Source organism: Salvelinus alpinus, chromosome 32 (genome assembly GCF_045679555.1).
Source record: "Salvelinus alpinus chromosome 32, SLU_Salpinus.1, whole genome shotgun sequence".
Taxonomy (NCBI): domain Eukaryota; kingdom Metazoa; phylum Chordata; class Actinopteri; order Salmoniformes; family Salmonidae; genus Salvelinus; species Salvelinus alpinus.
The window spans coordinates 29,149,693-29,173,010 of record NC_092117.1 but is presented as its reverse complement, the minus strand read 5'-3'; the positions used below and the strand labels follow the sequence as shown (position 1 = coordinate 29,173,010).

At 43.6% G+C, this 23,318-nt stretch overlaps 2 protein-coding genes across 7 annotated transcripts in view; both read right to left on the bottom strand.

Annotated features, from left to right (window-relative positions):
- Positions 1–23,318, bottom strand: part of LOC139562476 (E3 ubiquitin-protein ligase MARCHF8-like) — a 160,856-nt gene that overhangs the window by 20,496 nt on the left and 117,042 nt on the right. For all 6 annotated transcript variants that reach the window (XM_071380198.1, XM_071380201.1, XM_071380197.1 and 3 more), the window contains 2 exons: positions 7,976–8,156; positions 221–356 (listed from right to left, as the gene is read on the bottom strand). In XM_071380198.1, the coding sequence (XP_071236299.1) occupies positions 221–356; positions 7,976–8,156 (317 nt within the window). The remainder of the gene's footprint in view (positions 1–220; positions 357–7,975; positions 8,157–23,318) is intronic.
- LOC139562475 (uncharacterized) lies at positions 18,486–23,213 on the bottom strand. Its single transcript, XM_071380196.1, has one exon. It carries the CDS (start codon positions 23,082–23,084, stop codon positions 22,176–22,178), a length of 909 nt encoding a protein of 302 aa, XP_071236297.1. The 5' UTR covers positions 23,085–23,213; the 3' UTR covers positions 18,486–22,175.

The following is a 23,318-nucleotide window of genomic DNA, read 5'->3' as shown; positions in this document are numbered from 1 at the left end:
TGTCATGTTGTACTGTACTAGAATTATGTATTGTGTTTTTGCCGTCACTGTATTGAGTGATGGGTGTTGTGGTGCTTTTGGCTTGCACTGTCCATGCTGAGGGGTGTGTGGCTGTTCTAAGGTGTGTAGTGGTGTAGCATGCAGTGAAAGAATTGAAGAGTATGTGGTATGCAGTGTCCATGCTGAAGGGTGTTGTGGTGCTTTTGGTGACTGTGCTAACCTGCTCTGATCTCGTCTGCAGTGCGGTCGATGAGCACGTAGAGGGACCACACCACGCAGGTGATGGCGATGACATGGAACGTCACAGAACAAATGATCTTCCTCCTCTCGCTAGACGTCATCTGGAGCTTCTCCCACTGAGAGAGAGAGAGAGAGAGAGAGAGAGAGAGAGAGAGAGAGAGAGAGAGAGAGAGAGAGAGAGAGAGAGAGAGAGAGAGAGAGAGAGAGAGAGAGAGAGAGAGAGAGAGAGAGAGAGAGAGAGAGAGAGAGAGAGAGAGAGAGAGAGAGAGAGAGAGAGAGAGAAACAAAAGAGGTCAAGTCAGACCCACACATAAACACACACTCAAAGACTCCATTGTGTTCTTTTGGACAGGGTTTGGGCGATTGACTATCAATGGACTTTTGCAGTCTGGCAAAAAATGCCCTCTTCAGAAGCTGCTTAAACTGAGTGCTAAATATTTGATGGCCATCATTCAGTAAGTGTAATGTGGATCATTCAGTTACACACTGTTTCTGGTTAACAATTTATCAGCTGTCCAGTACCACTCAAACACATCGTTAGACCTCTCATAGATCCAACACCCAGGAGGGTTTCTTTATTGATCCATGAAACCCATTGAAATCAATGGTCAAATTCAAATACATATTGGTACATTACACATCTGAATATCTGATGCAATCTCTCGATAACCTTCATAGATGTTGACATGCTTTGAAATCCTTTAGAACAAGCATGAAATGAAAGGCCAATGGCCACAATGTATTTGTCAGCTTTCTGGTATTGATTTGATGAAAAAGAAGGAAAGGGAGAGCTGAGAGGGATGACTGAATGGGGAACAGGGAGAGGAGCACTCTGCCCATCCAATCTTCTTTGGCAGAGAGGGGGTATAAGATGTGTTGAGGGGGTATAAGAGTGTTGAACCTGTGTGTGTGTGTGTGTGTGTGTGTGTGTGTGTGTGTGTGTGTGTGTGTGTGTGTGTGTGTGTGTGTGTGTGTGTGTGTGTGTGTGTGTGTGTGTGTGTGTGTGTGTGTGTGTGTTTAACTATTCTTGTGGGGTCGAAGTCATTTGACCAACTGGGGACATGTTGTCGGTCCCCATGATCTCTAGGGGTTTTAGGGTTAAGGTTAGAAGTAGTGTTAGGGTTAGAATTACATTAAGGGTTAGGAGCTAGGGTTAGTTTTAGGGTTAGTTTTAGGGTTAGGTTTAGGGTTAGGTTTAGGGTTAGGTTTAGGAGCTAAGGTTAGGTTTAGGGTTAGTTTTAGGGTTAGGTTTAGGAGCTAAGGTTAGGTTTAGGGTTAGGTTTTTGGGTTAAGTTTAGGGTTAAGGTTAGGTTTAAGAGGGTTTCTGTTTATGCTGGTATTAAAAACGTTGGGTTGCACAGGCCTATTGCAACTTTCTGCCCGGTTTCTATATTGTAACATCAGACCGGTCTGGAGAGGGTGGGAGAACATGAAAGGCATTAAGGTTAGGGTAAGAGTACGGGTTAGGGTTAGGGGTTAGGGAAAATAGGATTTTGAATGGGACTGATTTGGTGTGTCCCCACAAGGTCAGCTGTACAAGACTGTGTGTGTTCGCTCAACGGGGACTTGGGACTATTAACAGAATGGCCTTTATTTAAGTGCTTTTGTTCAATTAATCAACAGTGAAATAATTTGTATTAAAATGCTGAATCTGGAAGCAATGAAGACTGTTCCATGCCTGAAACAAGAGTGCATCATGTCAAAACCACTCGAAACCAACCCTCCAAATTCTCCACTGAAATCTTCTTCAAAGCCTTAAACCCCATGTCATGCTACTCTTATCAGTATTAGAGAATTAAAACAGCTTTCTGTCATGTCAGTGTCTTCAAGTGGGGGTCACATCTGAATTTTTAGGTCACAGTCATCTCTGGGAGTGCAGAACTAGAATAGAATGAGTGTATTGCGAGCGCGTGCACACACACACACACACACACACACACACACACACACACACACACACACACACACACACACACACACACACACACACACACACACACACACACACACACACACACACACACACACACACACACACACACACACACACACACACACACACACAGTGTTTTCCACAAGCACACGGAGTAGCCAGCCAAATAAGCCCGGATCCCCCGGGCTGAACAAGCTCCATTTTGGTGGCCTCTGGAACATTCTAATGCCTTGATTCCATCCGAAATACACAGAGAAATTATTCAATACTTTATTGAGTTTACCGCCCAGATTGGAACAATTTGTTGTGGTATTGTGTTTACAATTTAAATGACTGAAAATGTATGAATTCAGTGTATTGTTTGTTTTTTGAGATCCAGTACCGTCTAGTCCTAGGCCTATATGATCAGGACATTTAACCTGTCTTCTCTTGAGATTAAACTATTTTACTGCAAGATATGAATTGCCACAGTTATGTTTGTTCTTCAAATTATGTATTTTATTAAAACAGAAAAAATAAGTAAATTGCCCAAATTTCCACCCCCTTAAACATGTAAGATTATAAAATCAAACAAATTGTGTGATGGGCACTTTTTCAAATGAAAAAAAATGGGTCTCTAAAATAAACAGAACAGATGCTGAATGAAGTTCTGGGTCTATACGTGTTAAGAGACGAGATAGAACAGGTCAACTAGTGAAAGAATTTCAATAAGTGTTTGCAACTCTGTTTGTGAATTGCAGTATGTTATTTATTCAAAAAAAAACTCTTGTTTGACAACTGATCCACATATTTCTTCTTAAAGAATCTTGTAAGAGTCCGGTGACTTGCACAGGCTTCAAGCTTCCTTTTAAGAGGCATTTTCTCAGCTATCTGCAATACAGGTATGACTGAAGAATGAAGCAGGTGTTAAACATGGGCTTTGCTACACAGAACAGTCAACTAGTCCATTGTCAACACTTTGAATAAATCAGTAGACATAGATCAATATCTTTGAAAATACCATATAAGTATCATTAGCATTTAAAACAATTCAATCCGTATTCTTTGATCATATTTTGGACCACTAGCCTACCTATTGTTTCTGCAGTGAGGAGGATTTCACCGTCTTCATCGAATGTTTTCATTATTTATCTGAAGATAATCGCCAAAAAGCCTACCAGTATGCAAATGTATGTCTCTCTTACCGATGCGATTGGGTAGGCTACTGACCAGTCGATAACTTTAACATCACTGTCTGGCAAGTCCTGATGCAATACCATGGACATACAGTATAACTACGTTATATGATTTATGAATGGCAAGGATACATGAGATTGACTTCATTCTGTCAGTTTGACACCATGTATAAACTAGTCAAGCTTGCTGTTCGTCAATCAAATCATAGTAAGCCTACGTGCCAGCACTTCATGGCTGCATATCAAACACGCAAAAGAAAATAAATCAGTGTTCCAGAAAACAATAGGCTGAGTGGATTTCGACTCATCGTTACCACATTGTATGGGACGTGCAAATTGACTCACTAATTGACTCATATAGACGAGCAGCATGCTTTCTCCTCCGTGTAAAGAAATTTGCGTACACAACACACACACACACAGGTACCAGGAGGCGGGACAGACAGCAGACTGTCAAACCAGCAGTGTTTCCCTGTCATCACTCACTTTGTGACTGACAGGCACCTGTCCAATGAATAGATCACTAGAAGATGCATTTAATTCCTTATAGTGGGAGAGGGCTTGGCTGACGTTTTTTCTGACTTGCGAAGGGTAAAAACTTACCTAGTTAATTTAAGTGAAAAAAGTACCCAGCTGAAAATGAGTGTGCAACCGGCTATATACTGTAGCCAACAGCTGATGCTAGTCGAAAACACTGCACACACACACACACACACACACACACACACACACACACACACACACACACACACACACACACACACACACACACACACACACACACACACACACACACACACACACACACACACACACACACACACACACACACACACACACACACACAGTGTTTTCCACAAGCACACGGAGTAGCCAGCCAAATAAGCCCGGATCCCCCGGGCTGAACAAGCTCCATTTTGGTGGCCTCTGGAACATTCTAATGCCTTGATTCCATCCGAAATACACAGAGAAATTATTCAATACTTTATTGAGTTTACCGCCCAGATTGGAACAATTTGTTGTGGTATTGTGTTTACAATTTAAATGACTGAAAATGTATGAATTCAGTGTATTGTTTGTTTTTTGAGATCCAGTACCGTCTAGTCCTAGGCCTATATGATCAGGACATTTAACCTGTCTTCTCTTGAGATTAAACTATTTTACTGCAAGATATGAATTGCCACAGTTATGTTTGTTCTTCAAATTATGTATTTTATTAAAACAGAAAAAATAAGTAAATTGCCCAAATTTCCACCCCCTTAAACATGTAAGATTTTAAAATCAAACAAATTGTGTGATGGGCACTTTTTCAAATGAAAAAAAATGGGTCTCTAAAATAAACAGAACAGATGCTGAATGAAGTTCTGGGTCTATACGTGTTAAGAGACGAGATAGAACAGGTCAACTAGTGAAAGAATTTCAATAAGTGTTTGCAACTCTGTTTGTGAATTGCAGTATGTTATTTATTCAAAAAAAAACTCTTGTTTGACAACTGATCCACATATTTCTTCTTAAAGAATCTTGTAAGAGTCCGGTGACTTGCACAGGCTTCAAGCTTCCTTTTAAGAGGCATTTTCTCAGCTATCTGCAATACAGGTATGACTGAAGAATGAAGCAGGTGTTAAACATGGGCTTTGCTACACAGAACAGTCAACTAGTCCATTGTCAACACTTTGAATAAATCAGTAGACATAGATCAATATCTTTGAAAATACCATATAAGTATCATTAGCATTTAAAACAATTCAATCCGTATTCTTTGATCATATTTTGGACCACTAGCCTACCTATTGTTTCTGCAGTGAGGAGGATTTCACCGTCTTCATCGAATGTTTTCATTATTTATCTGAAGATAATCGCCAAAAAGCCTACCAGTATGCAAATGTATGTCTCTCTTACCGATGCGATTGGGTAGGCTACTGACCAGTCGATAACTTTAACATCACTGTCTGGCAAGTCCTGATGCAATACCATGGACATACAGTATAACTACGTTATATGATTTATGAATGGCAAGGATACATGAGATTGACTTCATTCTGTCAGTTTGACACCATGTATAAACTAGTCAAGCTTGCTGTTCGTCAATCAAATCATAGTAAGCCTACGTGCCAGCACTTCATGGCTGCATATCAAACACGCAAAAGAAAATAAATCAGTGTTCCAGAAAACAATAGGCTGAGTGGATTTCGACTCATCGTTACCACATTGTATGGGACGTGCAAATTGACTCACTAATTGACTCATATAGACGAGCAGCATGCTTTCTCCTCCGTGTAAAGAAATTTGCGTACACAACACACACACACACAGGTACCAGGAGGCGGGACAGACAGCAGACTGTCAAACCAGCAGTGTTTCCCTGTCATCACTCACTTTGTGACTGACAGGCACCTGTCCAATGAATAGATCACTAGAAGATGCATTTAATTCCTTATAGTGGGAGAGGGCTTGGCTGACGTTTTTTCTGACTTGCGAAGGGTAAAAACTTACCTAGTTAATTTAAGTGAAAAAAGTACCCAGCTGAAAATGAGTGTGCAACCGGCTATATACTGTAGCCAACAGCTGATGCTAGTCGAAAACACTGCACACACACACACACACACACACACACACACACACACACACACACACACACACACACACACACACACACACACACACACACACACACACACACACACACACACACACACACACACACACACACACACAGTGTTTTCCACAAGCACACGGAGTAGCCAGCCAAATAAGCCCGGATCCCCCGGGCTGAACAAGCTCCATTTTGGTGGCCTCTGGAACATTCTAATGCCTTGATTCCATCCGAAATACACAGAGAAATTATTCAATACTTTATTGAGTTTACCGCCCAGATTGGAACAATTTGTTGTGGTATTGTGTTTACAATTTAAATGACTGAAAATGTATGAATTCAATGTATTGTTTGTTTTTTGAGATCCAGTACCGTCTAGTCCTAGGCCTATATGATCAGGACATTTAACCTGTCTTCTCTTGAGATTAAACTATTTTACTGCAAGATATGAATTGCCACAATTATGTTTGTTCTTCAAATTATGTATTTTATTAAAACAGAAAAAATAAGTAAATTGCCCAAATTTCCACCCCCTTAAACATGTAAGATTTTAAAATCAAACAAATTGTGTGATGGGCACTTTTTCAAATGAAAAAAAATGGGTCTCTAAAATAAACAGAACAGATGCTGAATGAAGTTCTGGGTCTATACGTGTTAAGAGACGAGATAGAACAGGTCAACTAGTGAAAGAATTTCAATAAGTGTTTGCAACTCTGTTTGTGAATTGCAGTATGTTATTTATTCAAAAAAAAACTCTTGTTTGACAACTGATCCACATATTTCTTCTTAAAGAATCTTGTAAGAGTCCGGTGACTTGCACAGGCTTCAAGCTTCCTTTTAAGAGGCATTTTCTCAGCTATCTGCAATACAGGTATGACTGAAGAATGAAGCAGGTGTTAAACATGGGCTTTGCTACACAGAACAGTCAACTAGTCCATTGTCAACACTTTGAATAAATCAGTAGACATAGATCAATATCTTTGAAAATACCATATAAGTATCATTAGCATTTAAAACAATTCAATCCGTATTCTTTGATCATATTTTGGACCACTAGCCTACCTATTGTTTCTGCAGTGAGGAGGATTTCACCGTCTTCATCGAATGTTTTCATTATTTATCTGAAGATAATCGCCAAAAAGCCTACCAGTATGCAAATGTATGTCTCTCTTACCGATGCGATTGGGTAGGCTACTGACCAGTCGATAACTTTAACATCACTGTCTGGCAAGTCCTGATGCAATACCATGGACATACAGTATAACTACGTTATATGATTTATGAATGGCAAGGATACATGAGATTGACTTCATTCTGTCAGTTTGACACCATGTATAAACTAGTCAAGCTTGCTGTTCGTCAATCAAATCATAGTAAGCCTACGTGCCAGCACTTCATGGCTGCATATCAAACACGCAAAAGAAAATAAATCAGTGTTCCAGAAAACAATAGGCTGAGTGGATTTCGACTCATCGTTACCACATTGTATGGGACGTGCAAATTGACTCACTAATTGACTCATATAGACGAGCAGCATGCTTTCTCCTCCGTGTAAAGAAATTTGCGTACACAACACACACACACACACAGGTACCAGGAGGCGGGACAGACAGCAGACTGTCAAACCAGCAGTGTTTCCCTGTCATCACTCACTTTGTGACTGACAGGCACCTGTCCAATGAATAGATCGCTAGAAGATGCATTTAATTCCTTATAGTGGGAGAGGGCTTGGCTGACGTTTTTTCTGACTTGCGAAGGGTAAAAAGTTGCCTAGTTAATTTAAGTGAAAAAAGTACCCAGCTGAAAATGAGTGTGCAACCGGCTACTGTATATACTGTAGCCAACAGCTGATGCTAGTCGAAAACACTGCACACACACACACACACACACACACACACACACACACACACACACACACACACACACACACACACACACACACACACACACACACACACACACACACACACACACACACACACACACACACACACACACACACACACACACACACACACAATCCTTCTGACTCACCTTGCGCAGGGGTTTCAGCTTGGTCTGCATGATGAATTGGTACTTGCAGAGTTCACAGCAACGTGTATCTGAGGACTTGATCCACTGCTGCAGGCACGCCTGGTGGACAAAGCGCAGGCTGCCCGTACAGTGGCACGGTGTTATCAACGGGCTCTCATCATCTCCTTCACAGTGACAGATCCTACAGAGAGAGACACAGATACACAGGGTCAGTTACAGACACAGATTAGTAGACCATAGCAGATACACAGCTATTGGGACGGCAGCTAGCCTAGTGGTTAGAACGTTGGGCCAGTAACCGAAAGGTTGCTGGATCGAATCCCTGAGCTGACAAAGTAAAAATCTGTTCTTAACTGACTTAACTGACTTAAATAAAGGTTCAATAAAAAATATATATACAGTGCCTTCAGAAAGTATTCATACACACCCCTTGACTTACTCCACAGTTTGTTGTTACAGCCTATAGAAAGTTACTGATAGAGTTATTACTTCCAGACAGTTAATGATAAAGTTATTACTTCCAGACAGTTAATGATACAGAGTTATTACCTCCAGACAGTTACTGATACAGAGTTATTACCTCCAGACAGTTACTGATAGAGTTATTACCGCCAGACGGTTAATAATACAGAGTTATTACCTGCAGACAGTTAATAATACAGAGTTATTACCTCCAGACAGTTACTGATACAGAGTTATTACCTCCAGACAGTTATTACTTCCAGACAGTTAATGATAGAGTTATTACTTCCAGACAGTTAATGATACAGAGTTATTACTTCCAGACAGTTAATGATACAGAGTTATTACCTCCAGACAGTTATTACTTCCAGACAGTTACTGATAGAGGTATTACCTCCAGGCAGCTATTACTCCCAGAAAGTTACTGATAGAGTTATTACCTCCAGACAGTTACTGATACAGAGTTATTACCTCCAGGCAGTTAATGATACAGAGTTATTACCTCCAGACAGTTATTACTCCCAGAAAGTTACTGATAGAGATATTACCTCCAGACAGTTACTGATACAGAGTTATTACCTCCAGGCAGTTAATGATACATAGTTATTACCTCCAGGCAGCTATTACTCCCAGAAAGTTACTGATAGAGTTATTACCTCCAGACAGTTAATGATACAGAGTTATTACCTCCAGACAGTTAATGATACAGAGTTATTACCTCCAGTATCAACAAATTCCCATAAAGGAGATCAGAGTTTATATCAGACAGAAATACTGATCACATCAGAACTAATAACACAACACAGAGATGGTCTATCACAGGAGGCTGGTGAGGGGAGGATGGCAATTAATAATGGCTGGAATTAATTGGAATCAAAATATGTGTTTGATGTGTTTTATACTGTTAAGTACACTCCATTCCAGCCATTACTATGAGCCCGTCCTCCTCAATTAAGGTACCACAAGCCACCTGTGCTGTCTATGTCCCCAAGAGGAAACTTAATAATGACAAACTAATGTCATTTCTGCTATTTTATTGCTGAATCAACTTCACAGTCATTAATCATTTTCTGTTTTCTGAGGGGCATGGGTTTCGCCCCATATGGCATCAAATGGGCCCTGGTCAAAAGTAGTGCACTATATATGGAATAAGGTGATATTTGGGACGCATCCATTAGAGTAGACATAGAATGACACAGATAGTTTGTTATAGTATGGCTTATAAATAAAACAAGCTATTTTTTACACACACACACACACACACACACACACACACACACACACACACACACACACACACACACACACACACACACACACACACACACACACACACACACACACACACACACACACACACACACACACACACACACACACACACACCATAAATGAAAGATATATTTCAGGGAATCAATCAGATCTGTAACATCGCTCCTATTCTCAAGCAGGAAGTTGGAAGGAGAAAATCGATGGAGAGAGAGAAAAAGAGAAAGAGAGAGAGAGAAATAGAGAGAGAGAGGGATAGTATGAGAGAGAAAGAGAGAGAGGGAAAGAGGGAGAGAGAGAAGTAGAGAGGAGAGAGAGAGTGTGAGGGAGAGGGAGAGGGAGAGGATGAGAAAGAGAAAGAGAAAGAGAGAGAGAGAGAGAGTGAGAGAAAGAGAGAGAAATAGAGGGGAGAAAGAGGGAGAGCGTGAGAGAGAGGAGGGTGGGATCAGAGTTGCTGTTGAAAATGCAGAGTAACCTGTAAAGGCAACGCTGAAGTCAATACTCTCAGAACACACACACACACACTCTCTCCCTATACACACACACACTCTCTCCCTATACACACACACACCCTCTCCCTATACACACACATACCCTCTCCCTATACACACACATACCCTCTCCCTATACACACACACACCCTCTCCCTATACACACACACACACACACACTCTCTCCGTATACACACACACACCCTCTCCCTATACACACACATACCCTCTCCCTATACACACACACACCCTCTCCCTATACACACACACACTCTCTCCCTATACACACACACACTCTCTCCCTATACACACACACACACCCTCTCCCTATATACACACACACTCTCTCCCTATACACACACACACCCTCTCCCTATACACACACACACCCTCTCCCTATACACACACACACCCTCTCCATATACACACACACACTCTCTCCCTATACACACACACACACCCTCTCCCTATACACACACACACCCTCTCCCTATACACACACACCCTCTCCCTATACACACACATACCCTCTCCATATACACACGCATACCCTCTCCCTATACACACACACACCCTCTCCCTATACACACACATACCCTCTCCCTATACACACACACCCTCTTCACATACACACACACACATACCCTCTCCCTATACACACACGCACTCCCTCTTCCTAAACACACACACACCCTCTCCGTATACACACACACACCCTCTCCGTATACACACACACACCCTCTCCGTATACACACACACACCCTCTCCCTATACACACACACACATCTAGGTTGAGTCGGGGAGGTAGGTGTGATTAAATGACAACATAAAGAAAGGAGGAGGAAAAACAGAACAGCATTATGACTCCCTCAAAAACAGACTGAGGAGAGAGGCGTGGAGGGATGGAGGAGGGAGAGAGAGGAGGTAGTTCTTAGTGATTATGGCTGGGGAGGAGAAGAGGAAAGAGTGGGATGGAGGGAGAGAGATGAGGTAGTTCTTAGTGGTTATGGCTGGGGAGGAGAAGAGGAGAGAGTGGGATGGAGGGAGAGAGAGGAGGTAGTTCTTAGTGGTTATGGCTGGGGAGGAGAAGAGGAGAGAGTGGGATGGGGGGAGAGAGAGGAGGTAGTTCTTAGTGATTATGGCTGGGGAGGAGAAGAGGAGAGAGTGGGATGGAGGGACAGATAGGAGGTAGTTCTTAGTGATTATGGCTGGGGAGGAGAAGAGGAGAGAGTGGGATGGAGGGAGAGAGAGGAGGTAGTTCTTAGTGGTTATGGCTGGGGAGGAGAAGAGGAGAGAGTGGGATGGAGGGAGAGAGAGGAGGTAGTTCTTAGTGATTATGGCTGGGGAGGAGAAGAGGAGAGAGTGGGATGGAGGGAGAGCGAGGAGGTAGTTCTTAGTGGTTATGGCTGGGGAGGAGAAGAGGAGAGAGTGGGATGGAGGGAGAGAGAGGAGGTAGTTCTTCGTGATTATGGCTGGGGAGGAGAAGAGGAGAGAGGCGTGGAGGGAGAGTGTGTGTGGTGTTTGTTTGCGGCTCTGCAATTCACTCAGAAACATGTACCTGTCACGGCCGTCAAAAGAAGTGGACCAAAGTGCAGCGTGGTGAGCGTACATATTCCTTTAATTTTTAGAAAATGACGCCAACAAAACAACAAACGAAGAAAACAACCATGAAGCTTACAGGGCTATAGTGCCACAAACAAAGTTAACTACCCACACCGAAAGGAGGGAAAAAGGGCTACCTAAGTATGGTTCCTAATCAGAGACAACGATAGACAGCTGTCCCTGATTGAGAACCATACCCGGCCAAAACATAGAAATAAAGAAACATAGAAAACAAAACATAGAATGCCCACCCCAAATCACACCCTGACCAAACCAAATAGAGACATAAAAAGGCTCTCTAAGGTCAGGGCGTGACAGTACCATATAAGACTGACTCCATAACGGTAGTCATAAAGCATGAGACATTTATAATAGTATTCAGATAGTGTGTGAGATGATGTTTTACCAGACTGTTGAGTGGGGACAAAATTGGTGTAAATAGACTAGCATGTGATGCACTGCTGGCTGGGAATATGATAGAAACAGGGATTCAATTTGCCTTGCTTCGTCAGCCAGAACACACCTTGTTGAGCAGAGATAGTGAGATGGTAAGTGCCATGGACGCTAGCAGAGCATCTCAACATGAAACGCATTCAAATGCCAGCGGGAAACATGATGTAAACAGGATGATTATTCCTAATCCCTCTCTCGCTCTCTGTATGTATATTTCATCATCTATCTGTCTTTAAACTTGGCGCCCGCCAAACATACACGTTTCCTGTTTTAATTCAGACCTGTCATGAACGAGCATTATAATTTCGGTATAATTTGGAAGTATTGGAATTAGCACAAGACAGTATCTAAAGGAAATACTGTAGCAATAGTGAACTTGATCAAATGTATTTGGAGGTGTTTGCAGAAATGTTTTATTTTGCAGTGACATTTGTTGTATCTGCCCCCAGGGCACACACTGGTTGAATCAACTATGCTTTCACATAATTTCAATGAAATTATATTGAACCAACGTGGAATAGACATTAAATTGATGTCTGTGCCCAGCGGGTGACCATTTCTAAAAGTCTTTTTTTGTGTGCAAATTGTTGTGGACCAGTCCGATGTGGATGGTCATTTGTTGTATGGCTACTTTGGGAATATTAACTAATCATGGCCAGAAAATGTGAGGAATTTATTCTGCAATGGTTATTAAGAACACCTGCTCTTTCCATGACAGACTGACCAGGTGAATCCAGGTGAAAACTATGATCCCTTATTGATGTCACTTGTTAAATCCACCTCAAATCAGTGTAGATGAAGGGGAGGAGACAGGTTAAAGAAAGAATTTTAAGCCTTCAGACAATTGAGACATGGATTGTGTGTGTGTGCCGTTCAGATGGTGAATGGGCAAGACAAAAGAAGTGCCTTTGAACGGGGTATGGTAATAGGTGCCAGGCACAACGGTTTGTGTCAAGAACTAAAACACTGCTGGGTTTTTCACTCAACATTCCCGTTTGTATCAAGAACGGCCAGCCAACTTGACACAACTGTGGAAAGCATTGGAGTCAACATGGGCCAGCATCTCTGTGGAACCCTTTCAACACCTTGCAGAGTCCATGCCCTGATGAATAGAGGTTGTTCAATTTAATATTAGGAAGGTGTTCCTAATGTTTTTTACACTCAGTATATATTTCCCATTTGCACAAGTCTACTACTAGTCGACTATTGCCTTCTTGTAATGCAGGACTTCAACCACTAGAAACGGTTTGTACGCATGATCTAAAGTTTAAGGGAGGATAAGCACATTCTCACGTCAATTTCAGTTTTTATAAATGCCAACTTTTGCGTGAAAAATGTAGCATATGCATGTTTTAGAACACAAGGTTCATAGATGAGGCCCCTGATGTCAGTCGCATCTAAAGCTCTCCTCTGTTCCTCCTCTCTTCCTCCCTCGTACACTCTGATCACACAGTCAACATCCAATAAGCAGTTAAATAACTTTCTCCTCTCCACTGTGTTTAATAATATAATACCATTGTTTCAATGGAAAAACCTTCCCAGTTTTCTCTGCTATGAGTGGTACGTCCGTACAAGTCAGCATTGATCTATAATATCTCTTTTCCATTGGCAACACATTTGCGCTGGCTCGATTTCTAATCATTGCCTCTTGTTCAGATTCAAGCCGAACCGGGGAGAGCCACTCCAATAATGTGTCAGAAAGACTGTTGCATTAGGCAGCCAGGACAGAGTAGAGCAGAATGAACAGAGTGGGTGGCAGGTAATAATATAATAGCTATATCTAGGAAAACCAAAGTTCCAAAGGCCGGGCCGAATATAGTGTATAAGAGGTCATACAAGAAGTTTTGTGGTGATTCATATGTTGATGATGTAAAGAAAATTTGCTGGCCTGTGGTGTGTAATGAGGAGCAACCAGACGCTGCACTCGACACATTTATGAAACTACTTATTCCAGTTACTAATAAGCATGCACTCATTAAGAAAATGACTGTAAAAATTGTATGGTTGAGAGGGAAAAGGCAAAAGGTATGGCAATTAAATCTGTCAGCCTAACTGACTGGCAAACGTACTGCAGATTAAGAAATCATGTGACTAAACTAAATTAAAATAAACTACACTACGAAACAAAGATAAATTATATAAAGAAATATAGTAAAAAGCTTTGGGGCACCTTAAAACTTCTTTGGGGTACCCCCCCTTCTTCTCAATTTCCGCCTAAAGACATACCCTAATCTAACTGCCTGTAGCTCAGGCTCAGAAGCAAGGATATGCATATTCTTGGTATCATTTGAAATGAAACACTCTGAATTTTGTGGAAATGTGAATTGAATGTAGGAGAATATAACACAATAGATCTGGTAGAAGAAAATACAAGGAAATAAACATATGTTTTCTGTTTTTTATTGTTGCTGCATCATCTTTAAAATGACCAAGAACAGCCAAACATACAGATAGGATGCTGTGGATGATTTGAATGAAGAACATAAGATGGCAACAATAGCTGAGCAAAGTTTTAGACAGATAACTTCAAAAATGAGCGAGCTACATGACATTGAGCATGAAGTCACCCAGGTGTCCCACACAAATGTACCCAAGTGGCCGAATTGGTACAGTGATACATTTTGAAGGAAATAACTATATACAAAATACATATAAATGCTATTCTAACACACCCCCCAAAAAAATATATATATATGAAAAAAATATATAATAATAATAAAAAATTATAAACAAACAAATAACAAGGGTAACTATTTACACATTTTCTATTTACAATATTGTATATTTTATAAATAAATAAATATTGTGAAGACCCTCAGCCCTCAGTCCTGGTGCCATGGCCCATAGCGGTCTCTTTCTGCTGTAAAGCAGAGGCTTACTGAACAGGTGGTGCAGGTGATGGGGCATTTCCTGTGACAAAGGGCACAACGTCGCCTCCCCATTGTGCCCTTTTTGCCCTGAGGCACATTCATGCCTGCAGAGATGAATCTGGGCAGGTGAACACCACTGGTTGACGGAGCAGAAGGTGCTGCAGTGGACTTGCTGTAGCTAGCAAGCTCCTGGATGAGCAGCTCCCTGAAGGCTAGCTGTGAGATGGGGGGCTGTCTCTATCAATTTCCTCTCTAATTTGGGTTAAATCTATATACCTAGACTTTGTTTTAGCTTTTCCTGATTTATTCGCCATAATTTAAATAAATAAACTTGTTGAAAATGCTATTGAATATGTACTGCTATGCGTAACACTCGTGGCTCCGTCAAGTAGGATTTGCAATGGCGAATGAACCTCTTTTACGCCAGAGTTTACGACAAAGGCTGGTCTTCAAACGTATAACCATTACATATTGCCGTTCACCTCAGCTCATTGGCTATCTTCCAAGCTATATTTCAGGATGATCAGTGGTCATTGGGCCAAAATACAGTCAATCAACGATAGACCTGTCCTACCATTGGTGCGCAATGAGGTCATTGATTGGTGTCTTCAAATCGGTTTGTTTCGGTCAATACGTCCCGGGAAAAGAGCCATCATGTATGGTTGTGTTAGTAACAACCAGAGGATTGAAATGAAACCAACCATGACTGGATAAACGTTTGTTTAGTGTGTGTAATTACCACGAACGCTTCGTAAAAAGTTGAATGAGAGGGAAATCACGACGCAACCGGTTTACAAATGTTTCGTGTTAGGCTATAAAAATAGATTTTATCAAACAAAACGAACATTCACTGTGTAGTTAGGACACTTGGCATTGCCACCAGAGGAAGATCTTCAATGGTAAGCGATTTATTTTATTGTTATTTCTGACTTTCAGAAGCTAATGCTTGGTTGGAAAATGCTAGTAATACTTCAAATCAAATCAAATTGTATTAGTCACATACACATGGTTAGCAGATGTTAATGCGAGTGTAGCGAAATGCTTGTGCTTCTAGTTCCGACAATGCAGTAATAACCAACAGTAATCTAACCTAACAATTCCACACTACTACCTTACACACACACAAGTGTAAGGGATAAAGAATATGTACATAAAGATATATGGATGAGTGGTGGTACAGAACGGCATGGCAGATGCAGTAGATGGTATAGAGTACGGTATATACATATGAGATGAGTACTGTAGGGTATGTAAACATAAAGTGGCATAGTTTAAAGTGGCTAGTGGTACATGTATTGCATAAAGATGGCAAGATGCAGTAGATGATATAGAGTACAGTATATATACATATGAGATGGGTAATGTAGGGTATGTAAACATTGTATTAAGTGGCATTGCTTAAAGTGGCTAGTGGTACATTTTTACATAATTTCCATCAATTCCCATTTTTTTTTAAAGTGGCTGGAGTTGAGTCAGTATGTTGGCAGCGGCCGCTAAATGTTAGTGGTGGCTGTTTAACAGTCTGATGGCCTTGAGATAGAAGCTGTTTTTCAGTCTCTCGGTCCCTGCTTTGATGCACCTGTACTGACCTCGCCTTCTGGATGATAGCGGGGTGAACAGGCAGTGGCTTGGGTGGTTGTTGTCCTTGATGATCTTTATGGCCTTCCTGTGACATCGGGTGGTGTAGGTGTCCTGGAGGGCAGGTAGTTTGCCCCTGGTGATGCGTTCTGCAGACCTCACTACCCTCTGGAGAGCCTTACGGTTGTGGGCGGAGCAGTTGCCGTACCAGGCGGTGATACAGCCCGACAGGATGCTCTCGATTGTGCATCTGTAGAAGTTTGTGAGTGCTTTTGGTGACAAGCCGAATTTCTTCAGCCTCCTGAGGTTGAAGAGGCGCTGCTGCGCCTTCTTCACAACGCTGTCTGTGTGGGTGGACCAGTTCAGTTTGTCCGTGATGTGTACACCGAGGAACTTAAAACTTTCCACCTTCTCCACTACTGACCCGTCGATGTGGATAGGGGGGTGCTCCCTCTGCTGTTTCCTGAAGTCCACAATCATCTCCTTTGTTTTGTTGACGTTGAGTATGAGGTTATTTTCCTGACACCACACTCCGAGGGCCCTCACCTCCTCCCTGTAGGCCGTCTCGTCGTTGTTGGTGATCAAGCCTACCACTGTAGTGTCATCCGCAAACTTGATGATTGAGTTGGAGGCGTGCATGGCCACGCAGTCGTGGGTGAACAGGGAGTACAGGAGAGGGCTCAGAACGCACCCTTGTGGGGCCCCAGTGTTGAGGATCAGCGGGGTGGAGATGTTGTTACCTACCCTCACCACCTGGGGGCGGCCCGTCAGGAAGTCCAGGACCCAGTTGCACAGGGCGGGGTCGAGACCCAGGGTCTCGAGCTTGATGACGAGTTTGGAGGGTACTATGGTGTTAAATGCTGAGCTGTAATCGATGAACAGCATTCTCACATGGGTATTCCTCTTGTCCAGATGGGTTAGGGCAGTGTGCAGTGTGGTTGCGATTGCGTCGTCTGTGGACCTATTGTGTCGGTAAGCAAATTGGAGTGGGTCTAGGGTGTCCGGTAGGGTGGAGGTGATATGGTCCTTGACTAGTCTCTCAAAGCACTTCATGATGACGGAAGTGAGTGCTACGGGGCGGTAGTCGTTTAGCTCAGTTACCTTAGCTTTCTTGGGAACAGGAACAATGGTGGCCCTCTTGAAGCATGTGGGAACAGCAGACTGGGATAAGGATTGATTGAATATGTCCGTAAACACACCAGCCAGCTGGTCTGCGCATGCTCTGAGGACGCGGCTGGGAATGCCGTCTGGGCCTGCAGCCTTGCGAGGGTTAACACGTTTAAATGTTTTACTCACCTCGGCTGCAGTGAAGGAGAGCCCGCAGGTTTTGGTAGGGGGCCGTGTCAGTGGCACTGTATTGTCCTCAAAGCGGGCAAAAAAGCTGTTTAGCCTGTCTGGGAGCAAGACATCCTGGTCCTCGACGGGGCTGGTTTTCTTTTTGTAATCCGTGATTGACTGTAGACCCTGCCACATACCTCTTGTGTCTGAGCTGTTGAATTTCGACTCGATTTTGTCTCTGTACTGAGACTTGGCCTGTTTGATTGCCTTGCGGAGAGAATAGCTACACTGTTTGTATTCGGTCATGCTTCCGGTCACCTTGCCCAGGTTAAAAGCAGTGGTTCGCGCTTTCAGTTTCACGCGAATGCTGCCGTCAATCCACGGTTTCTGGTTTGGGAATGTTTTTATCGTTGCTGTGGGTACGACATCGTCAATGCACTTCCTAATGAACTCGCTCACCGAATCAGCATATTCGTCAATATTGTTGTTGGACGCGATGCGGAACATATTCCAATCTGCGTGATCGAAGCAGTCTTGAAGCGTGGATTCAGATTGGTCGGACCAGCGTTGAACAGACCTGAGCGCGTGTGTGGGGCGCCGTCCTCAGAAAATCGCATGTTTGCTTTTGCAGTAAACCTTTTTGAAATCTGACACAGCGGCTAGATTAATAAGACGTTCATCTTTTAAATGATGTAAGATACATGTATTTACAAGAATGTTTAATACAACGAATGGTGTATTTAAAATGTTAGCTCTCTGCAGTTTCACCGGATGTTGGCCTGGTGGGACGTTAGCGTCTCACCTACCCTAGAGAAGTTAAATGATATGTTGGGAAAAAAAGCCAACTCGGCTCCTTCATTCATTGAATCAGATGGCTCATTCATCACAAAGCCCACTGATATTGCAAACTACTTTAATGACTTTTTCAGTGGCAAGATAAGCAAACTTAGAGATATATTGGACCAAATTATGAAAGACAAGAACTTTACTTTTGCATTCCGTAAAGTCAGCGTGGAAGAAGTGAAAAAAGTATTGTTGTCTATCAACAATGACAAGCCAGGAGGGTCTGACAATCTGGATGGAAAATTACTGAGGGAGGATAATAGCAGACGATATTGCCACATCTTCAATTTAAGCCTACTAGAGAGTGTGTGCCCTCAGGCCTGGAGGGAAGCTAAAGTCATTCCGCTACCCAAGAATAGTAAAGCCCCCTTTACTGGTTCAAATAGCTGACCAATCAGCCTGTCACCAACCCTTAGTAAACTTCTAGAAAAAATGGTGTTTGACCAGATACAATGCTATTTCACAGTAAACAAATCGACAACAGAATTTCAGCATGCTTATAGGGAACGACACTCAATAAGCACAGCACTTACACAAATGACTGATGATTGGCTGAGAGAAATTGATGATAAAATGATTGTGGGGGCTGTCTTGTTAGACTTCAGTGCAGCTTTTGACATTATAGATCATAGTCTGCTGCTGGAAAAACTTGTTTTATGGCTTTACACCCCCTGCTATAATGTGGATAAAGAGTTACTTGTCTAACAAAACACAGAAGGTGTTCTTTAATGGAAGCCTATCAAATATAATCCAGTTAGAATCAGGAAATCCCCAGGGTAGCTGTTTAGGCCCCTTGCTTTTTCCAATTTTTACTAACAACATGCCACTGACTTTGAGTAAAGCCAGAGTTTCTATGTATGCGGATGACTCAAAGCTATGCACGTCAGCTACTACAGCGACTGAAATGACTGCAACACTCAACAAAGAGCTGCAGTTAGTTTCAGAGTGGGTGGCAAGGAATAAGTTATCCCTAAATATTTCTAAAACTAAAAGCATTGTATTTGGAACAAAAACACTCACTAAACCCTGAACCTCAACTAAATCTTGTAATAAATAATGTGGAAATTGAGCAAGTTGAGATGACTAAACTGCTTGGAGTAATACTAGATTGTAAACTGTCATGGTCAAAACATATTGATGCAGTAGTAGCTAAGATGGGGAGAAGTCTGTCTATAATAAAGCGATGCTGTGCCTTCTTATAACAACACTATCAACAAGGCAGGTCCTACAGGCCCGAGTTTTGTCGCACCTTGACTACTGTTCAGTCCTGTGGTTAGGTGCCACAAAAAAGGACTTAGGAAAATTGCAATTGGCTCAGAACAGGGCAGCACGGCTGGCCCTTGGATGTACACAGAGAGCTAATATTAATAATATGCATGTCAATCTCTCCTGGCTGAAAGTGGAGAAGAGATTGACTTTATCACTACTATTATTTATGAGAGGTATTGACATGTTGAATGCACCGAGCTGTCTGTCTAAACTACTGGCACACAGCTGGCCACCCATGCATACCCCACAAGACATGCCACAAGAGGTCTCTTCACAGTCCCCAAGTCCAGAACAAACTATGGGAGGCACACAGTACTACATAGAGCCATGACTACATGGAACTCTATTCCACATCAAGTGACTGACGCAAGCAGTAAAATTAGATTTAAAAAACAGATAAAAAAAACACCTTATGGGGACTGAAGCAACACAAACATTGGCACAGACACACACACACACACACATACACATGGATTTAGTACTGTAGATATGTGGTAGTGGTGGAGTAGGAGCCTGAGGGCACACAGTGTGTTGTGAAATCTGTGAATGTATTGTACTGTTTAAAAATTGTATAAACTGCCTTAATTTTGCTGGACCCCACTAAGAGTAGCTGCTATGGGGATCCATAATAAATACAAATACAAACAGGAAGGATCAGTAGTGATCTCAATCCATGCGTGCATCCCAAATGGCACCCTATTACTCTTTATAGTGCACTACTTTAGGAATAGAGTGCAATCAAAGCTCCTTAAGGTTCTATACTTGTCTTGGTCTCTATAGGGAGTAATAAGTCAGAATATCATCCACCTGTGTCTGTGTGTGTGTCTGTCTCTGTCTCTCTCTATTTCCCTCTCTCTCTCTGTCTATCTGTCTGTCTGTCAAGTCAGAACACCGTCCACGCCCCTCTCTCTGTCTGCCTGTCTCTCTGTCTGTCTGTCCCTGTGGATTGCCAGAGTTAATCATTTAAATCCTACTTAGCAAGTAGAAAAATAAAACACACCCACGCAAGCCTCGCACTCACACACCTACACTCGCCTACGCAGTACATACTCCTGACACCGGTCAGGTCATGAGCTACCCGACCATGGTCTGACACAAAGTGTGTGTGTGTATACATGTGTGCGTGTATATGTATGTGTGTCATACCTTATAAGGCTATTTGAAGCCAATAATCTGCCTGTTGATCCCTAGCCTGAACCCACTCCCAGAGAGCTCATGTTCCTCTCTCCCAGGACAACTACCTCAATTGAGCTGGGTCAGGGAGTGTGTGGCGTGCAGTAATCTACCACCACAAGGTTGAAAGGGGGTGGACCACAGGACTCTACCACCACAAGGTTGAAAGGGAGTGGACCACAGGACTCTACCACCGCAAGGTTGAAAGGGGGTGGCCCAAAGGACTCTACCACCGCAAGGTTGAAAGGGGGTGGACCACAGGACTCTACCACCGCAAGGTTGAAAGGGGGTGGACCACAGGACTCTACCACCACAAGGTTGAAAGGGGGTGGACCACAGGAATCTACCACCACAAGGTTGAAAGGGAGTGGACCACAGGACTCTACCACCACAAGATTGAAAGGGGGTGGACCACAGGACTCTACCACCACAAGGTTGAAAGGGGGTGGACCACAGGACTCTACCACCACAAGGTTGAAGGGGGGTGGACCACAGGACTTTACCACCGCAAGGTTGAAATGGGTTGGACCACAGGACTCTACCACCACAAGGTTGAAATGGGTTGGACCACAGGACTCTACTTCCACGTCACGTCACAGGGGTGTTCAGGCTCTCCCAGGACAACTACCTAATTTGAGCTGGGGCAGGGAGTGTGTGGCGTGCAGGAATCTACCACCATAAGGTTGAAAGGGGGTGGACCACAGGACTCTACCACCACAAGGTTGAAATGGGTTGGACCACAGGACTCTACCACCGCAAGGTTGAAAGGGGGTGGACCAAAGGACTCTACTTCCACGTCACGTCACAGGGGTGTTAAGGCTCTACCACTTCACAGGATGGGCTGGGCAGGACTCTACTACGTCACGTCCCAGGAGGGGTGAGCAGGATCCAGCAATGGCATTCTATGGAACTCTACCACAAAACAGCACAGGGTGACAATCCAGGAATCACCCACCTGCAGCAGTCTCCGGACAGCGAATAGGGAGAGAGCGGGCCTGGCGTGAGCGGCCCTGTTTTCTCTGAGTGGGTGGGTGACGAACACTGGTCCAGAAACGAAAACTGGTCCAGATCGCTGTCTTCGTCCATGTAGCAGAGGGGGGCTTCCCCGAGGAGAGCCGCTACCCCGCTGCCAGCATCTCTTCCTGGGATTCCAGCCCCTGTCCTTCCCTTGGGGACCTCAAACACCTCGTCATCACCCAAGAGGTCCTCTGCTCCCCCCAGGGGAGGCTCGCTGCCCCCCATCAGGGCACTGGAGGATTTGGTGATGTGGAGGCGGGAATCATAGCTCCCCAGCTCAGAACACTGGAGACTGGCCGAAGTAGAGGAGCGAGAGAAAGGGAGGAAGAGGCGGAGGAGGTTGGAGCTGGGAGGGTGGAGGTGGGAGTTAGGAGGAGGAGGAGGAGGGGGGACGCCGGTAGAGGGAGGTTGGAGGCAGTGTTGGGGGTTGAGGTATTTGTAGTTGTTGGTGAATGAGGGGACGAGGTGAGGGTGTGTGTGGGTGTGTGTGTGCGTGGGGAACGAAGAGGCCTGGTGTGGGAGTGTGGCTGATTTGCCGTTGAGTGCCTTGGACTTCCGGTCCGTGTTGGGTGGTTCGGGTTTAACCTCCAGCTCTCCTTCAGAACAGGTCCGGTCTATGAAGTGCAGTCCACTACAGAGACTATCCATGCGCTGGCCAACATCGTTCAAAGAGCGAGAAAACTTCAGTGTCCCATTGACTGTGGAGGGGCGGAGCAATGAAAACCATTCCGTTCCGAATGAGACCCCGCCCCGGGCTTTGGGGGGCTTGAAGGCTGGGGGTGCGTCCAGGCAGAGGGTTGTCATGGAGATGTCTCCTCCTGACCCCTGAGAGGTTTTGCCGTTTGAGTTCAATAAAACCACGGCGGTCTGCAAAGGCTTCTGGGAGCACTGATCTGGAGATGTGGCGGCAAGGCTGTGTGTGAGGGAGTGGAGGGATAGAGGGATGAAGGGATGGAAGTTGGAGGAGTGGAGGGATGAAGGGATGGAAGTTGGAGGAGTGGAGGGGTAAAGGGATGGAAGTTGGAGGAGTGGAGGGAT